The sequence below is a fragment of the Balaenoptera ricei genome, chromosome 19, assembly GCF_028023285.1.
Source record: "Balaenoptera ricei isolate mBalRic1 chromosome 19, mBalRic1.hap2, whole genome shotgun sequence".
NCBI classification, from domain to species: domain Eukaryota; kingdom Metazoa; phylum Chordata; class Mammalia; order Artiodactyla; family Balaenopteridae; genus Balaenoptera; species Balaenoptera ricei.
The window spans coordinates 46,180,795-46,197,397 of NC_082657.1; the positions used below are offsets into that span (position 1 = coordinate 46,180,795).

At 40.9% G+C, this 16,603-nt stretch overlaps 1 protein-coding gene across 1 annotated transcript in view; it reads left to right on the forward strand.

Moving 5' to 3' along the window:
• The window catches only part of TANGO6 (transport and golgi organization 6 homolog), a 179,419-nt gene that overhangs the window by 143,778 nt on the left and 19,038 nt on the right, over positions 1-16,603 (forward strand). Inside the window, exon 17 of the mRNA XM_059905483.1 lies at positions 4,294-4,407. Coding sequence (XP_059761466.1) covers positions 4,294-4,407 — 114 coding nt within the window. The remainder of the gene's footprint in view (positions 1-4,293; positions 4,408-16,603) is intronic.

Here is a 16,603-nt window from a genome sequence, read left to right on the forward strand (position 1 = left end):
GAAATGCTTGGCCTCAGTGTGTACTGGTGGAAAAGGAGCTTTAACTCTGGGGAAACTTGTCTTTGGCTGCAAACTGAAGGAATTCTTCTTCGTGAGTGTTTGTCATGTGCCAGGTATGTTAGAGGACACCGACAAAGGGCCCAATCTCTTCCTCCAAGGAAATCTCAGTAGAGTGTGAAACACAGAGGAATAAATAAACAGTGGACTAGAGTGATCTCCTAGGACAAGCCCAAGGTGCTGAGGGAACACGGAGCTGGGACCCTCAGGTAAACTGTCAGGGTTTACCTGACAGCAAGAAAGTCACATTGATCAAGTGTTAGCCAGGCAGAGAAAGAGGGGAAGTGTAACTTGTTTTGATGTAAAATTGAACAAACCAACCACCATAGGCTCTTCTGATGTGATCTGATCTGGGGGTCATAGCTGTGGTTCTTGGGCATCTGAAGAAACCTGTCCTCCCTGATGGGTGGTCCAGACTTGGGCCCTGTCTGTGCCATGACAGTGCTTGCTGGTAGGGAAGGAACGTAAGGGATAGGACCAACCCTTCCACAGTCTCTGTACTGGGAATTCAGGTTTTTCCTCTCTGTTGATGTCAAGATTTAACCTGTTTGGAGAGCATTATTATTGTTCTCCGATTTCTCCTTGTTCTTGTCAAGAACTGTATTGCTTAAAACCAAATCTTGATAGGCTCTTTCATCTTTATCGTTCTCCATGAAAAGTAAATATGATTTAAGCAAACCACAGCGAGAGGCCCATCCCCAGTACAGCAAATAAGTTACGCCCCAGGTGACAAGTGCAGGAGCAAGCCACTTGTAAGGTAGTGCCCAGAATTCCACGAACCCGAGCTTTGGGGTCTGATGCAGAGCTATCACCTCTGATCCACTAAATGATCTGAATTGATTACCAGATTTGCCACAATCAGTGCAGTTTCCTAAGTGGCAGGCCTCATGCACTGAGATGAGGGCTCGGGTAGATGTCCTGGGAAACCTCAAGGAAGCGAACGGAGCCACCATGGTTCTGTTCCACGTCAGGTTTTTTTTTTTAAGTCTTTATAGAATTTGTTACAATATTGCTTCATTTTATGTTTTGGTTTTTTGGCCCTGAGGCATGTGGGATCCTAGCTCCCAGACCGGGGATCGAACCCTCACCCCCTGCATTGGAAGGCAAAATCCTAACCACTAGACCGCCAGGGAAGTTCCCCACGTCAGGTAAAGCAAAGCTTGCGGGAATTAGAGGCCACCTTGCCTTTGCTGGTAAAGTTTCTTAGTTTACAAAATAGAAGGACAGATGGTCTAGTTTTGAACAAGTTAGCAGACTGACTGAATTTTAGCAGGAAATTTTAGGGAAAGGGATGAAGGTGCAGCTGGAAAGTTGAAATCATGCTTTCTTGATACCTCAATTCTGCTACCTCTCTTCTGGAATTTTCCAAAGTTGGTTTTTGGTACTCTTGCCATTTGTTTTATCTTTATTTATATTTCTGATTATGCTTGGTGCATGCCAGCTGTTTGGGGAGTGATGTTTTCTGTATTTCTGTTGGCTCCTATCAAGTGTCAAATTGCTTAAACTGACCTTTAGTGTTTCCAAAGCAGTCGTCATTTTTGTCTCTGCATGGCTTTCAGAAATGGATATGATTTATATAATTTAGCCAATAAAAAAAAATCCTTCCATAGTTTGGTTTACTAGAATAGGTACATTGACCCTTAGGGCAGGTAACATGAAGATCCCATGGAATTGGTTTCTGCCCTTTGGGAAGACTTCCAATTCATACATTAGTAAAGACCTTACATCATCTAGCTATCCGCCAAAGCTTTTAGGCGGGGGTGGAAGGCAGTGTTGAGTATGTCCTTGGGCTTGGAGGTGAGAGAGACTGGCCATGGGGGCGACTTGTTCAGACTGGACAGTTAGAAGAGAGCGGCCATGCGACCTCCCCGCTTCTGGTGTTTGACGAGGAGTCTACCCCACTGGCTTGTAGGAGAGCAACGTTACGAGTTGGTTGCGGGAGCTTGACCTGAACAGAAGGCTCTTCTTATCTCTCAATGATATCTGCAAGACCATATTAAAATTCTGATGCTTTAAAAACATTTTGCACAACCGAACATTATTCCTTTCATGGGATTTGATCCTGTGACAGAGGTGTTGAGGAAGGTCCAGGAACTCTTCTGTTCACAGGCTTCTTCTTGATTGTCCTGGATGGCTGATTGCAGGTGGACGTGGTACAATCTGGTGCATAAATCACTGGGAGCAGGAGGCCATTCCAGCTGATCTCAGTAAGGCTTGTAACAACCAGCTCCTCTCAGTCACACCTGCAGGGTGGCCCTGGGATTCAAGGACTGGCCTTGCAGGGGAGGCCCTTTTCCAGCCAGGATGCTTCTGCCTCTCCTGATTGTGGAGTAAAGGCCCGACAGTCACAGCTGGTGCTACACTGAGCCCTGAGGCAGAAGCATGGCCCACCAGCATAGTGAGGCAGAACAGAGGTGGCAAAGCTGGGCACCGGTGGGGTTCCAGGCTCGGAGCCTTTTGCCCGCCAAATGTGGAAACACGGGCCCAAAACTAAACCTAGAGGGAAGCAGGCAAAAGGCTTGGGGGAGTCTGAGCATTACATGGCCCTGGGCTGGCTTTCATACTTTAGTTATCAGACTGAATAAGCTAAACTTTTATGTGTCAGGAAGGACTCAGACCTAGCTCTAACTTGTTTCTCTGATTTCAGCTCTTACCTCTTAAATACTAAGCCTGCAAGTGGAGGTACCTATTATATTGTTGCCTGTTTGGAGGTCACCCAAGAGGCTCCTCCTAGGACTGAATTGCTTCTACTGTTAATGCCAGAGGCATGGAAGCCACTGATGACCTCGAGTCAGGGTTCCAGGTCAAAAGCAGAAGCAGCTTGCTGGGTCTTACTGAAAAACAGCCCCCAAAGAGTTGAGCTTTTCTGGGATTTCCCTTCACTTGTAAGCGTCAAGTTTGTCTAATAGATGTACAACTTGATTAAATGCCAGTGCATCACAGATGCAATTATATTTAAGAACAAGCTACTTCTTCTAATCCCTTTGCCATCACTGATTAATTAGACACTTTGAACTATGCCCAACTGTTTGAAAGCTGTGAAAAATACAACCTGCATAGTTAAAATTTCTGCACAAGCCTATTTCCTCATTTGTGCCTGTATTCTTTTTTTAAACCTTTAAAAAAACCATTCTTTAAACATAATATGTATTTATACATGTTCCCAAGCACACAATCTGGCTATTTTCTTATCATGGTTAGAAAGCCTTCCACAGTTGGCCAAGATATACACTCACACAGTAAATCACATAACAAAGTATGTGAGAGACCAATTGAAGAATGTAGACTTACCTTCAGATTTTTGCTGTCATTGGTCACACTTTCAAAATTTTTGTTTTTTCCTTTTCATTCTTGCACATATGCCTTAGAAAGGTTTGTTGCTGTTTGTTGTTGTTGTTTTCTAATGGTATCTCTTTATGGAGGTTTTAGAATATTTTTGTGCCTACCCGGAGCAGGGTGGGGGCAGGATGGCTGGTACAGGATATAGAAATTTTCTCATTTTATGACATATAATTATCAGCTATATATCTGCAAGTAAACATTACCATGTTTTGCAAGTAATTTCTAAGTCCTTTCTGTTATAGAGCTGTCTTCTAAAGTAAACGAGCCCTGAAAGACCCGTTCCACAAATGAAGAAGCCCAGGCAGGGAGTCTTAGCAATTGGCCCCTGGTAACTCACGTGGGTGTACACTAGAATTGTAGGACTGGGACGTCTGGACACGCTAGAGGAAGATCAGTTTGAATATTTATGTATTTCTCTATCCCTGGGCTGAAACTTTCATCAGTTGGCACGTTGATATTCATGCCAGACCTTAAACTCTGAAGCCTACTTAGCTAAATCTCCATGGTCCTCCGTCCCTAGAAGCCACTGTGTTTCAGACCACTTTTTCTTCCTTCAATTTGATGTCCCCAGAGTGGGGCAAGTAACAGTTCTTCCCACTTTTGAGGAAATATTCACCTTTGACCATACCTTTATTATATACCTGTATTCCTTCCCACTCCCTAGTCTCCCTCCTGAATTCCAAACCAGATTTTGCCCCTTTCCAGACAAGCCAGACTAAATCAAGATCTCTACCACTATATCTCTCCCTCTTCATGGAGAATGAGGAAGCATCCCACCCCTCTCTAAGCCAGATTGTTTGTGATGAATGTGTAGAATATGGAACACAGTTGAAAGGTTTTAGGTGATTGTGCAATCCTGATTTTTATTGACTTCTTCTTCCCTCACCCTCCTAGGTAACAGCTTGTCTGATTGCTGTGGCTAAAACAGACCATGAAGCTGAGGTGCGCAGGGCTGCTGTCCATGTGATTGTGCTGCTGCTTCGGGGACTCAGCCAGAAAGCTACTGAGGTACGTCAGTCTCTTACCGTTTGCAAATTCCCTACCTGTTTGTTCTTTATCTGTTTATCCATCTTCCTTTCACCAGGGCAGGCCTTGACCCTTTTTCCCGGGTGAATTCATGCGGATGAATCAGTCAGCAGGGATTGTATTGTTTGCAGGAAGATTGTATTGTTTGCATCTTCAACGAGTCTCTGTTTCCTCTGTATCATATTAGGCAGACTGCACACTAACCACTGCAGAAAAACCAGGGCACAAGTTTACAGGTTGAGATTCTGGGTCCCAGCATTCCGCTCAGAGGGACAGGTGCCAGGGTGAGCTAGCTGGACTGCACCAAGCCTGCCTCTATAGCCTGAACTTGAGTGATTTGTCTTCCTGACTCATTTCATTGTTCATACAGAATCATTAAAGGGCCTCATTTCAAATGTTTCCTTTCTAGCTGTGAGTTCAATCCATGAGATTTTAGTTGTTGCATAAATTAAACTTTTAATCCTCCTCCAAGTGGGTTTGGCTGGATTTCTCCCCAGTGTGTGGACAGTCCAGGAAGAAGGTTTATATATCCATATGTATGCTGAGAATGAGTGACCTCTAAATTAATTTTCTTCTTGATTTTAATGGAAATTCATTCCCAGTTGACTTTATAAAGAGAGTTTGCATTAATAATTCACTTCCTGGCATCCACAATGCTCGTCTGTGGCTGGCACATCAGTATTTAACTAAGTGTCATTGAAGCCATTAGGAAAGTGTTTTGTCAGACGCATGGCTTTGTTCATGCTAGAATGTTGCCATATCAAGTTCCTGACACCATTTTTGTACAAGCGTTATCCCCTAGTAATTATCTAGGACCTTGGTAGGAGTGGGGGACATAGAGATCATAACTTGATATCTCAGATACTTGTTTTAGGGTACACACTGCTCTTGTTGAGAATCTGCTGTACAAAATGGAATTAAGAAAGAGTCAGGGACTTCCCTGGTGGAGCAGTGGTTAAGAATCCGCCTGCCAGTGCAGGGGACACGGATTTGAGCCCTGGTCCGGGAAGATTCCACATGCCGCAGAGCAACTAAGCCTGTGTGCCACAACTACTGATCCTGTGCTCTAGAGCCTGTGAGCCACAACTACTGAGCCCTCATGCCACAACTACTGAAGCCCGCATGCCTAGAGCCTGTGCTCTGCAACAAAGAGAAGCCACTGCAATGAGAAGCCTGCACACCACAACAAAGGGTAGCCCTCGCTCGCCGCAACTAGAGAAAGCCTATGCACAGCAACGAAGACCCAACACAGCCAAAAATAAACAAATAAATAAATAAATTTATTAAAAAAAAAAAAGTCAGTGTTTTTTACCCACTGTCGAGATGTACAAAACTCTTGACAAATATACCATTGTTATGTAAGTTGTTAACAATAGGGGAAACTGGGTGAGGAGTATACAGGAATTCTCTATTGTCTTTGTAACTTTTCTGTAAATCTAAAATTATTTCAAAATTTATTTTAAAATCTGAGTTACAACACTCTTAAAATAAATCTTAGAAACTCTAAGTGCACACACCCTTACTCAGTAAGTGTGTGTGCATGTGTCTGTGTGTCCATAGCAGAGCAAACTGTCTGGTTAGTAAAGTGAGAGAAGAAATAGAAAGAAACTCTGTCCAGGTTTCTCACATCAGTGTGTAGCCAATGAAAGCAACACTGCTTGTCTCACCAGTACTAAAATAATTTGTGGCCATGGAAGATTTTTGCCACTTTGAAAAAGCCATGTGAATGAAAAACCTCTGTTCTCCAAACCACCTCTAGTCTGCACTCACTGGAATTTATAAATCATGCTTACTCAGTGAATAAAGAAAAGGAAATGGGATGGGATGAGGGTATGATTCCTCTTCCTGTCGCACCCTTGAGACCAGGTGTGTTAAATCTTGTAATCCTAGGTGTGATTATAATCAGGGGCACTTTAACGAGAAGCAGAGATAAACACAAAGCTTTCAATCTAAGATTTTCTTTACTGCTCCATTTTGCCCCCAGGAACAGCTGAAATGAAAATGCCACCTTGTTGTTGAAGTTTTGTTTTGTTTTTTTCCTTCTAATCACTATCTCTCAAGCTGTGGAGTGCCAAAAGATAATCCTAGGTTTCAGTGAATTCTCTGTTGCTTGTAGATGTGCCAACCAAGAAACTCTGTGGTTCTGGCAGCTTGAAAAGAAAGCAGAGAGCCCAGTAAGAGGTAGAGGTCCAGAAAATCAGGAGATCGATTGGGATCAGAGAGGGGGAAGACATTACCACCCCCAACTGATGAGGTAGCTTTTACCTCTTTCCCATTTGCAAATAGCCAGAATATCCACATTGGAGGGAAATACAGCATTCACTGTCTTATTGAAACACTTATTTTCTCTGCATAGCCTTGTTTTGGCCTTATGATCGTATCTGTTTATTCACTGATTCCCAAGTATAGCCTGAAGCCAGAAGGGAACCCCCTTTAAGCTCATTCTACCTTACCTTTGCTGAAAATTGAATTTATGAGGAACACCCAGGAGAAGGAGGTATGTTTAGACCTGTACTTTCTGTTGGCCTCAGAGTTAAGAACAGCCCTCCTCATCGTGGAGGAGATGAGCTGGGCGGCAGCATGAGAAAATTGTGCCTAACTATCCAGCTCTTCGCAAGTTAAGTCTTTGCAAGGTGACTTGTTTATTCTAAGAACTGTAAATGTTTAGGACATCCATATTCCTAAATTCATTCCAAAGACAATAATGAATAACTGGGACAGTAATGACTGAGCAACAGCCTACCAGACTGGCCCTCGTTCAGATAACAACTATGAACTCTGGACATAATATAGTAAGTAGTTAGCCGGGGACACTGAAGAGTGGTCAGAAGCCGGCAGATTCTCATGGAGTGTCCATGTTTAGAGGAGAGGCGCTGTATAGAGTAAGTTCCCATTTTCTTGGCTTTCACCCTAGGGGCAAGTTATGTCTAGGGAGGCGTGCAGTGCATTAGAGGTACTGGTGGAGAAATCACAGTCTTTTTGGGCTGGGGAACCAGAAGACTGAATCTGGGGGAACCACAGCTACAGGAGAGAAAGGGGGGATCCTTGAAGAGAAAGATCCAGAGAGAGGATTCCTAAATTCTGTGTGCCCACATCTCTGGCTGACCCCTAAACCAAGCAAGATAATTACCTGATTTAAAAAAAAAAAAAAAATGCACTAATTGGAGAACAGGGTCCAGTCTCCATAATGTAACATTCATAACGTCCAGGATACAACCCAAAATACTCAATATATAAAACACCAGGAAAATGGAACATATTCTCAGTAGAAAAGAAAATTAACTGAGACCAACCCCAAGATAATCCTGATGTTAGAATTATCAGGCAAGGAATTTAATGCAGCTATTGTAATTATCCTCAAGGAAGTAACAGAAAAATGTGCCTTCAGTTAAATAAAAGATAGGAAATCTCAGCAAAGAAATAGAAACAATTTTTTTTTAAAAGCCATATTGAAGTTCTAGAACTAAAACTATAATATCTGAGTGGTTTTTTTAAAATCATTTAACGGAATTAAAAGCAGAAGGGAGATGACCAAGGAAAGAATAAGTGAATTTGCAGGTAGAGCAATAGAAATTATCCAGTGTGGAGAACAGAAAGAAAAGAAAAAGATTTTTTTTTAATTTTACTGAAGTATAGTTGATTCACAATGTAAATTTCTTCTGTACAGCAAAGTGACTCCGTTTTTTAAATATATATATATATATACCTACATATATGTGTGTGTGTGTGTGTGTGTGTATATATATATATATATTCTTTTCCATTATGGTTTGTCACAGAATGTTGAATATAGTTCCCTTTGCTATACAGTATGATCCTGTTGTTTGTCCCTCCTATATATAATAGTTTGCCTCTGCTAATCCCAGACTCCCATTCCTTCCCTCCCGTACCCCACCTCCCTGTTGGCAACCACAAGTCTATTCTCTGTATCTGTGAGTCTGTTTTTGTTTGGTAGATATGTTGATTTGTATCATATTTTAAATTCCACATAGAAGTGCTATCATATGCTATTTGCCTTTCTCTTTCTGACTTACTTCACTTAGTATGATAATCTCCAGGTCCATCCATGTTGCTGTAAATGGCATTATTTCATTCTTTTTGATGGCAGAGTAATATACCAGTGTATATACCCCATATCTTCTTTATCCATTCATCTGTTGATGGACATTTAGGTGTTGCCATGTCTTAGTTATTGTAAATAGTGCTGCTATGAACATAGGGGTGCGTGTATCTTTTTGAATTATAGTTTTGTCTGGATATATGCCCAGGAGTGGGATTGCTGGATCATATGGCAACTCTATTTTTAGTTTTTTGAGGAACCTCCATACTGGTTTTCCATAGTAGCTGCACCAATTTACATTCCCACCAGCAGTGTAAGAGGGTTCTCTTTTCTCCACACCCTCTCCAGCATGTGTTATTTGTAGGCTTTTTAATGATGGCCATTCTGACTGGTGTGAGGTGGTACCTCACTGTAGTTTTGATTTGCAAGAAAAAGATTTTTGAATGAGTGATTTGGTGTGACCAGAGGCTCTCAGAATCCTAACCCGGTATTTCCCTTAAGAGCACTGGTTCAGTATCCATAAATTCAGTGTTCACACAACTTTGTAGAACATAACTACCATAAATAATGAGAATCAACTGTATATACAATGGAAAAAAAATTGATTATCTTAAGAATGAGTGATTTGGGGTTGACCATAGTTCTAGATTTATTTAGGTAATTACTACCACAGTCCTCTGCATAGTTTACTGAAAGTTGACTTCTTAGAAGAACTGTGAAATACTTGAGAACTTCACACAAGGGTTTGTAGTGACGAAGTATGGTGACATTTTAATACTGAAACTTTCTCCCTTGCTTTTTTTTTTTTTAATTAAAAAAAATTTTTTTTTTCTTTTGGCTGTGTTGGGTCTTCGTTGCTGCGCACAGGCTTTCTCTAGTTGCGTTGAGCGGGGGCTACTTTTCGTTGCAGTGCGCAGGCTTCTCATTGCTGTGGCCTGTCTTGTTGCAGAGCACCAGCTCTAGGCGCCCAGGCTTCAGTAGTTGTGGCACATGGGCTCAGTAGTTGTGGCTTGCGGGATCTAGAGTGCAGGCTCAGTAGCCGTGGTGCACGGGCTTAAGTTGACGCGCGGCATGTGGGATCTTCCCAGACCAGGGCTCGAACCCGTGTCCCCCGCATTGGCAAGCGGATTCTCAACTACTGTGCCACCAGGGAAGTCCCTAATCCCTAATTTTAAATCACAAAAGAATAATATATTCTCTACTCTGTCTAGTGAGAGTTGAATAGTAGGCTTTAGAATTCATTTCTTCAAGATGACAACCAACCCTAACACCATCTCATATCTTCAAAAATAAGCAAAACCTGGAAGCATCTTCAGGGGGAAGAGTTTGGGATTAATTATTAATTGATGGCTGAATCAGGTTCAGAGCCAAATCCAGGCCTCCACCCAGGAATGGTTTTTAATTCCTTCTTTTGAGTCCAATATTGGACTCTGTTGATAGAAGCCTATTCTTAGTAACATTAGGAATAGTGGTTTCACTAACTTTTGTGCAGTTGGAAGTTACTCTCCTACTTCTTTGTGAGAGAGAAGGCAAACTGTGGCTTAAAAAAAAAAAAAAGAAAGAAAATGGTTTGTGTATGATGTTATGCTTGTTTAATGACAGCAGTTACACATGGTCCGTACGAAAAGATTAGTGCGTGCGTCCTGGGTTCACCTTGTGCTTGTCTGTCCAGACCGAGAACTAAGACCTGAGGAGGATGTGACACTTAATCTCTGACACAGCACAAACAGCAAGTTATAAGTGAAGGGACAGATTGAATGGAAACTTTCCTTCCTTTTATTGGCTTTGTTTTATCCTGAAAGTTACTTTGAGAGCATTTGTTGTGGGGTTTTTTTGTGTGTGTGTGCTATGGATATAGTTAAATGAGCCCAGTTTCCTTCCCAGAGCTAGTTCCACAGACACTGCTCCTTTTAACAGATCGAAGGCTCCATGTGAGGAGCAAATGAAAAGAACATTTATATAAAAATGACTGGGATCCAGGTAATAATTACTGCTCTTGTAAACTTTGAAAAAGTGCTTGGGAGAGTCATTTCAAGACCGAAATTAAGGAGCATCAAGCTACGGCCAGTTGACCAAGGCAGCAGTTCTGTTGGTCATCCGCTACTGGCCCAGGCTTGGGTGTTTACACATTGATAGTATTAATAAATGGCATTTAATGAGAATTTAGCATTTTTGGACATTGTTTACGATGCCGTAGAGACAGAGGCATAGAGGGATTTTAAAATATATTGTAAGTTTATAAATGTTTCTTCCCCCACAGACACTTCCCTCTGACTCACTCTTAGACATTCACCTTGCTGTTGCTGTATTTCAATCTTAGAAGAAAAAAATCCTCTTAGGCCCCGTATCAGTTTCCTAGGGCTGCCGTAACAAAGTACCACAAATCGGGTGCTTAAAACAACAAAAATTTACTGTCTTATAGTTCTGGAGGCCAGAAGTCCAAAATCAAGGTGGGCCATGCTCCCTCTGACGCCTGTAGGGAAATCCTTCCTTGCCTCTCCCCAGCTTCCAGTGGTTTGCTGGCAGTCTTTAGTGTTTATTGACTTGCAGCTATGTTACTCCAATCTCTGCCTTTGTGGTCACATGCATTCTCCCTGTGTGTCTCTGTCATGTAAACATGGCTTTCTTCTTGTAAGGACACCAGTCATATTGGGTTAGGGGCCCACCCTGCTCCAGTATGACCTTATCTTAACAAGTTACATCACAACAACTCTGTTTCCAAATAAGGTAAGGTCACACTCTGAGGTACTGGGGGTTAGGACCTCAACATACCTTTTTTTTTAAATTAATTAATTAATTAATTAATTAATTTATGGCTGTGTTGGGTCTTCGTTTCTGTGTGAGGACTCTCTCTAGTTGTGGCAAGCGGGGGCCACTCCTCATCGTGGTGCGCGTGCCTCTCACTATCGCGGCCTCTCTTGTCGCGGAGCACAGGCTCCAGACGCGCAGGCTCAGTAATTGTGGCTCACGGGCCCAGTTGCTCCGCGGCATGTGGGATCCTCCCAGACCAGGGCTCGAACCCGTGTCCCCTGCATTGGCAGGCAGACTCTTAACCACTGCACCACCAGGGAAACCCAACATACACTTTTGGCGGGAGCGGGGGACACGATTCAGCCCATAACAGACCCTTCGGATTCCATAGTCCTTTCTGTCTTGTGCTTATGCTTCTCCATCTGTTCATTATTGCTGCATCTTGAGAAGAGCCTGTTCTGAGTGGAGTGTCTCAAATATAAAAGACAACAACGATGATGATTATAGTGGAGGTGTTGTTATTATTACTATCACTCCCACCACCACAACCACTGCTACTGTCTGGTCCAAAGATTTGCTAGGTTTTTGAATGATTGTTTAAAACCCACCAAAGATAATTTTATATTCAATCTAAATGAATAGGCAATTTCTTTCATGGCTGGAACTTTAGAACCTTACACTTTATCATGCCAGGCCCTCACCATTGGTCATCTCAGATTTTGGAAGGCAGACTCTGTTACATGGAATCCAGCCTTTCAACTCTGCAAGCATCTCATGATTGCATACGTCACCTTGTTCCTCCTCATGATGGACACCAACTCGACTGGGAAAATGCATAAGAACCTGGAAGCTTTGTAGATATTAAACCAAAAGGACTTATATGTTTGCACTTGATTTGACCTCCAACACTATTGTTTTCCCCCTTTTTTGCCTACCACTAGGAAGCAGTGGATAAGGTACCACAAAATAACAATAGTAATGCTATCTGTTCTCATAAAGCAGACACTGAGCTATTGAGTTACTGTGTTGTCTCAGTTGATTCTCTCAGGAACTCTGAGGAGTAGGTGTTGTTACCCACATTTTACCGATGACTAAAGGAAGCCCCTCAGAGGTTAAGCAAACCACTCACGCTCACATAGCTAGTAAGTGGCAGAGATAGTTTAAACCCTGACTCTGTGTCTCTAAGGCCTGTGCTCTAGCTGGCTGTAGTGTTCTGTACCTTAAACTGCTTATTTTATTTTTAAAGAAAGAGCAGATAAAGATTATTTTTAAGGCAAAGAATTACACCAGTAATAGGTGAAAATATACAATAAGCAGTCACCAGTTAAATTTCCTATGCTGGGAACGTTTAAAGCAACGTTCTGGTTAATTGAATACAGACTTGTACTGAGTTCCAGTTCCTGTTTAGCCATATACTTTCTCTGTAAATAGCAAGCTCTCATCACTTCTCTCTGGCAAGGTGTTGCCAAAAAATCGTGATGACTTTCTTTACTTCCTAAGACCCAGTCAGACCAGAAGCACAACTTTTCAGATGTTCATTCTGACACATTAAAAACCAGATGTTTAGTCATTAATGCTAATGCTTGCTTTTCTAAGGATCTCTACCATCTCTCAAATACAAGATTTCTATATGGGGTAGCAATTCGGAAGTCATGCCTTTAAACCCCTGAGGTAAAGAGGATTTGCAGCTAGATAACCCTGGAGATTATCAGGGGCATTTTTCAGTGGCATATTTTTCCCAGGATCCGAGCCAGGATCTGAGAGAGCAGGACTGGAAGGGTGTCAAGAGAGGAGTAGGACCAGGCTGGAGACAGACCCAACCTGAGGGAAGTTGGTGAACAGAAGAGAGGCAAGGCCAGGTCCAGGCACACAAAGACACCTCTGCAAGGCCGCTGCTGCTGACCCAAAGGAGGGGAGAATGAGTGTGCTCTGTTCATCGGTAGCATTATAGCCCCTTCTCCCCATCACCTTGTAGTTTTTTCTTACATAATTTCTTAAGTTGAGCTATAACTCATATCCTTAAAGTCTACAATTCAGGGGCTTTAGTATACTCTTTAAGTCGTGCAAACATCACCACCACCATCTAATTCCAGAGCATTTTCATTACCCCTGAAGAGACGCCCCATACTCATTAGCAGTCATTCCCTCATTACCCACTCCCTCCAACCCATGGCAACCACTAACCTACTTTCTGTTTATGAATTTGCATTTTCTAGACATTTCGTGTAAAAGGAATTATACAATATGCGGCCTTTTATGTCTGGCTCCTTTCACTTAGCATAATGTGGTCAAGGTTCATCCATATTGTAGCATGTATCAGGATTTCATTACTCTTTATGGCTGAATAATATTCCATTGTATGGATCTAGCATATTTGTTTATCCATGCATTCGTTGATAGACATTTGGGTTGTTTCCACTTTTTGGCTATTTTAAATAATGTTGCTATGAACGTTTGTGTACAAGTTTTTGTGCAACATATGTTTTCAGTTTTCTTGGATATATACCTAGGAGTGGAATTGCTGGGTCATATGGTAACTTCATGTTTAGCTTTTTGAGGAACTGCCAGACTGTTTTCTAGCTGCACCATTTTTTATTTCCCCCAGAAATACATGAGGGTTCCAAATGTTCCACATTCTCATTAACACTTGTTATTATCAATCATTTACTAGATTTATAGCCATCCTAATGGGTATAAAGTGGTGTAGTTTATTTATTTATTTATTTTAAATTTTATTGAAGTATAGTTGTGTTAGTTTCTGGTGTACAGCACAGTGATTCAGTTATACATATATATGTTCTTTTTCATATTCTTTTTCATTATAGGTTATAAGATACTGAATATAGTTCCCTGTGCTATAAAGTAAGACCTTGTTGTTTATCTATATTATATATAGTAGTTTGTATCTGCTAATCCCAAACTCCTAATTTATCCCTCCTCCCCTTTGTCCCCTTTGGTAACCATACGTTTGTTTTCTATGCCTGTGAATCTGTTTCTGTTTTGTAAATAAGTTCACTTATATCATATTTTAGATTCCACATGTAAATGTTATATGATATTTGTCTTTCTCTGTCTGGCTTACTTCACTTAGTATGATAATCTCTAGGTCTGTCCATGTTGCTGCAAATGGCATTATTTAATTCTTTTTTATGGTTGTGTAGCATTCCATTGTATATATGTTACCAGATCTTGTTTATCCATTTATCCGTTGATGGACATTTAGATTGCTTCCATGTCTTGGCTATTGTATATGCTGCAGTGAACATTGGAGTGCATATATCTTTTCAAATTATAGTTTTCTCCGGACATATGCCCAGGAGTGGGATTTCTGGATCATATGGCAACTCTATTTTTAGTTTTTTGAGGGACCTCCATACTGTTATCCATAGTCGTTGTACCAACTTACATTCCCACCAACAGTGTAGGAGGGTTCCCTTTTCTCCATACCCTTTCCAGCATTTATTATTTGTGGACTTTTTAATGATGGCCATTATGACTGGTGTGAGGCGATACCTCATTGTAGTTTTTCTTTTTAACCTTGTAATTTTGATTTGCATTTCTCTGATAATCAGCGATGTTGAGCATCCTTTCATGTGCCTCTTGGCCATCTGTATGTCTTCTTTGGAGAAATGTCTATTTACGTCTTCTGCCCATTTTTTGATTGGCTTGTTTGTCTTTTTGTTATTGAGTTGTATGAGCTGTTTGTATATTTTGGAAATTAAGCTCTTGTTGGTTGCATCATTTGCAAATATTTTCTCCCATCCTGTAGGTTGTCTTTTCATTTTGTTTATGGTTTCCTTTGCTGTGCAAAAGCTTATAAGTTTGGTTAGGTCCTGTTTGTTTATTTTTGCTTTTATTTCTGTTGCCTTGGGAGACTGACCTAAGGAAACAGTGCTACAATTCATGTCAGAGAATGTTTTGCCTATGTTCTCTTCTAGGAGTTTTGTGGTGTCATGTCTTATATTTGTCATTAAGCCATTTTGAGTTTATTTTTGTGTATGGTGTGAGGGAGTGTTCTGACTTCATTGATTTGCATGCTGCTGTCCAGCTTTTCCAACATCACTTGTCGAAGAGACTATCTTTTCTCCACTGTATATTCTTGAAGGAGTTTGTTGAAGATTAATTGACCATAAGTGTGTGGGTTTATTTCTAGGCTCTCTAGTATGTTCCACTGATCTATGTGTCTGTTTTTATGCTAATACCATGCTGTTTTGATTACTGTAGCTTTGCTGTATAGTCTGAAGTCTGGAAGGATTATGCCTCCAGCTTTGTTCTTTTTCCTCAGAATTGCTTTGGCAATTCTGGATCTTTTAGGATTCCATATAAATTTTAAGATTATTTGTTCTAGTCCTGTGAAAAATGTCTTGGGTAATTTGATAGGGATTGCATTAAATCTGTAGATTGCTTTGGGTGGTATGGCCATTTTAACAATATTAATACTTCCAATGCAAGAACAGGGAATATCTTTCCATTTCTTTAAATCATCTTGTTTTCTTTATCAGTGTTTTATAGTTCTCAGCATATAAGTCTTTCACCTCCTTAGTCAGGTTTATTCCTAAGTTTTTTGGGTGTTTTTTTTTTGATGTGATTTTAAAAGAGATTTTTTTTTTTTACTTTCCCTTTCTGATATTTCATTGTTAGCATAAAGAAATGCAACAGATTTCTGTATATTAATCTTGTATCCTGCTACCTTGCTGAATTCACTTATCGGTTCTATAGTTTTTGTGTGGAGTCTTTAGGGTTTTCTATATTTAGTGCCAGGTCATCTGCATATAATGACAGTTTTACCTCTTCCCTTCCAATTTGGATACCTTTTATTTCTTTTTCTTGTCTGATTGCTCTGGCTAGGACTTCCAATAGTATGTTAAATAGAAGTGGTGAGAGTGGGCATCCTTGTCTCGTTCCAGAGTTTAGTGAGAAGGCTTTCAGTAAAGTGGTATAGTTTAAGTTTGAATTTCCCTGATGGCTAAAGATGTTGAGCATCTTTTCATGAGCTTTTTGGCCATTTCTATATCTTCTTTGGAGAAATGTCTCTTCAGAATCTTTGCCCATTTTTAATTGGGTTATTTGTCTTTTTATTGTTAGTGTATTTGTTTTTTAATTTAATTTAATTTCCCAAGAAGTTATTCATATACATAGTATTACAAAGCTAATTCAAAGATCCATAGCCCCATCCTCCTTTCTTAGCCTCCATTCCTACTCCCCATCAGCAACTACTATTTTCAACTTGATTAGCTGCTTTTTTAAATGTTTCTGTGGTACATTAGGCTTGCTTCTGGGCTTCTTAGGTTTAATGAATCAATTTACCATCCAAACCAGGACACTTCTGAGAGTGAAAGAGGACACTATTAATAATTATACCAGCAC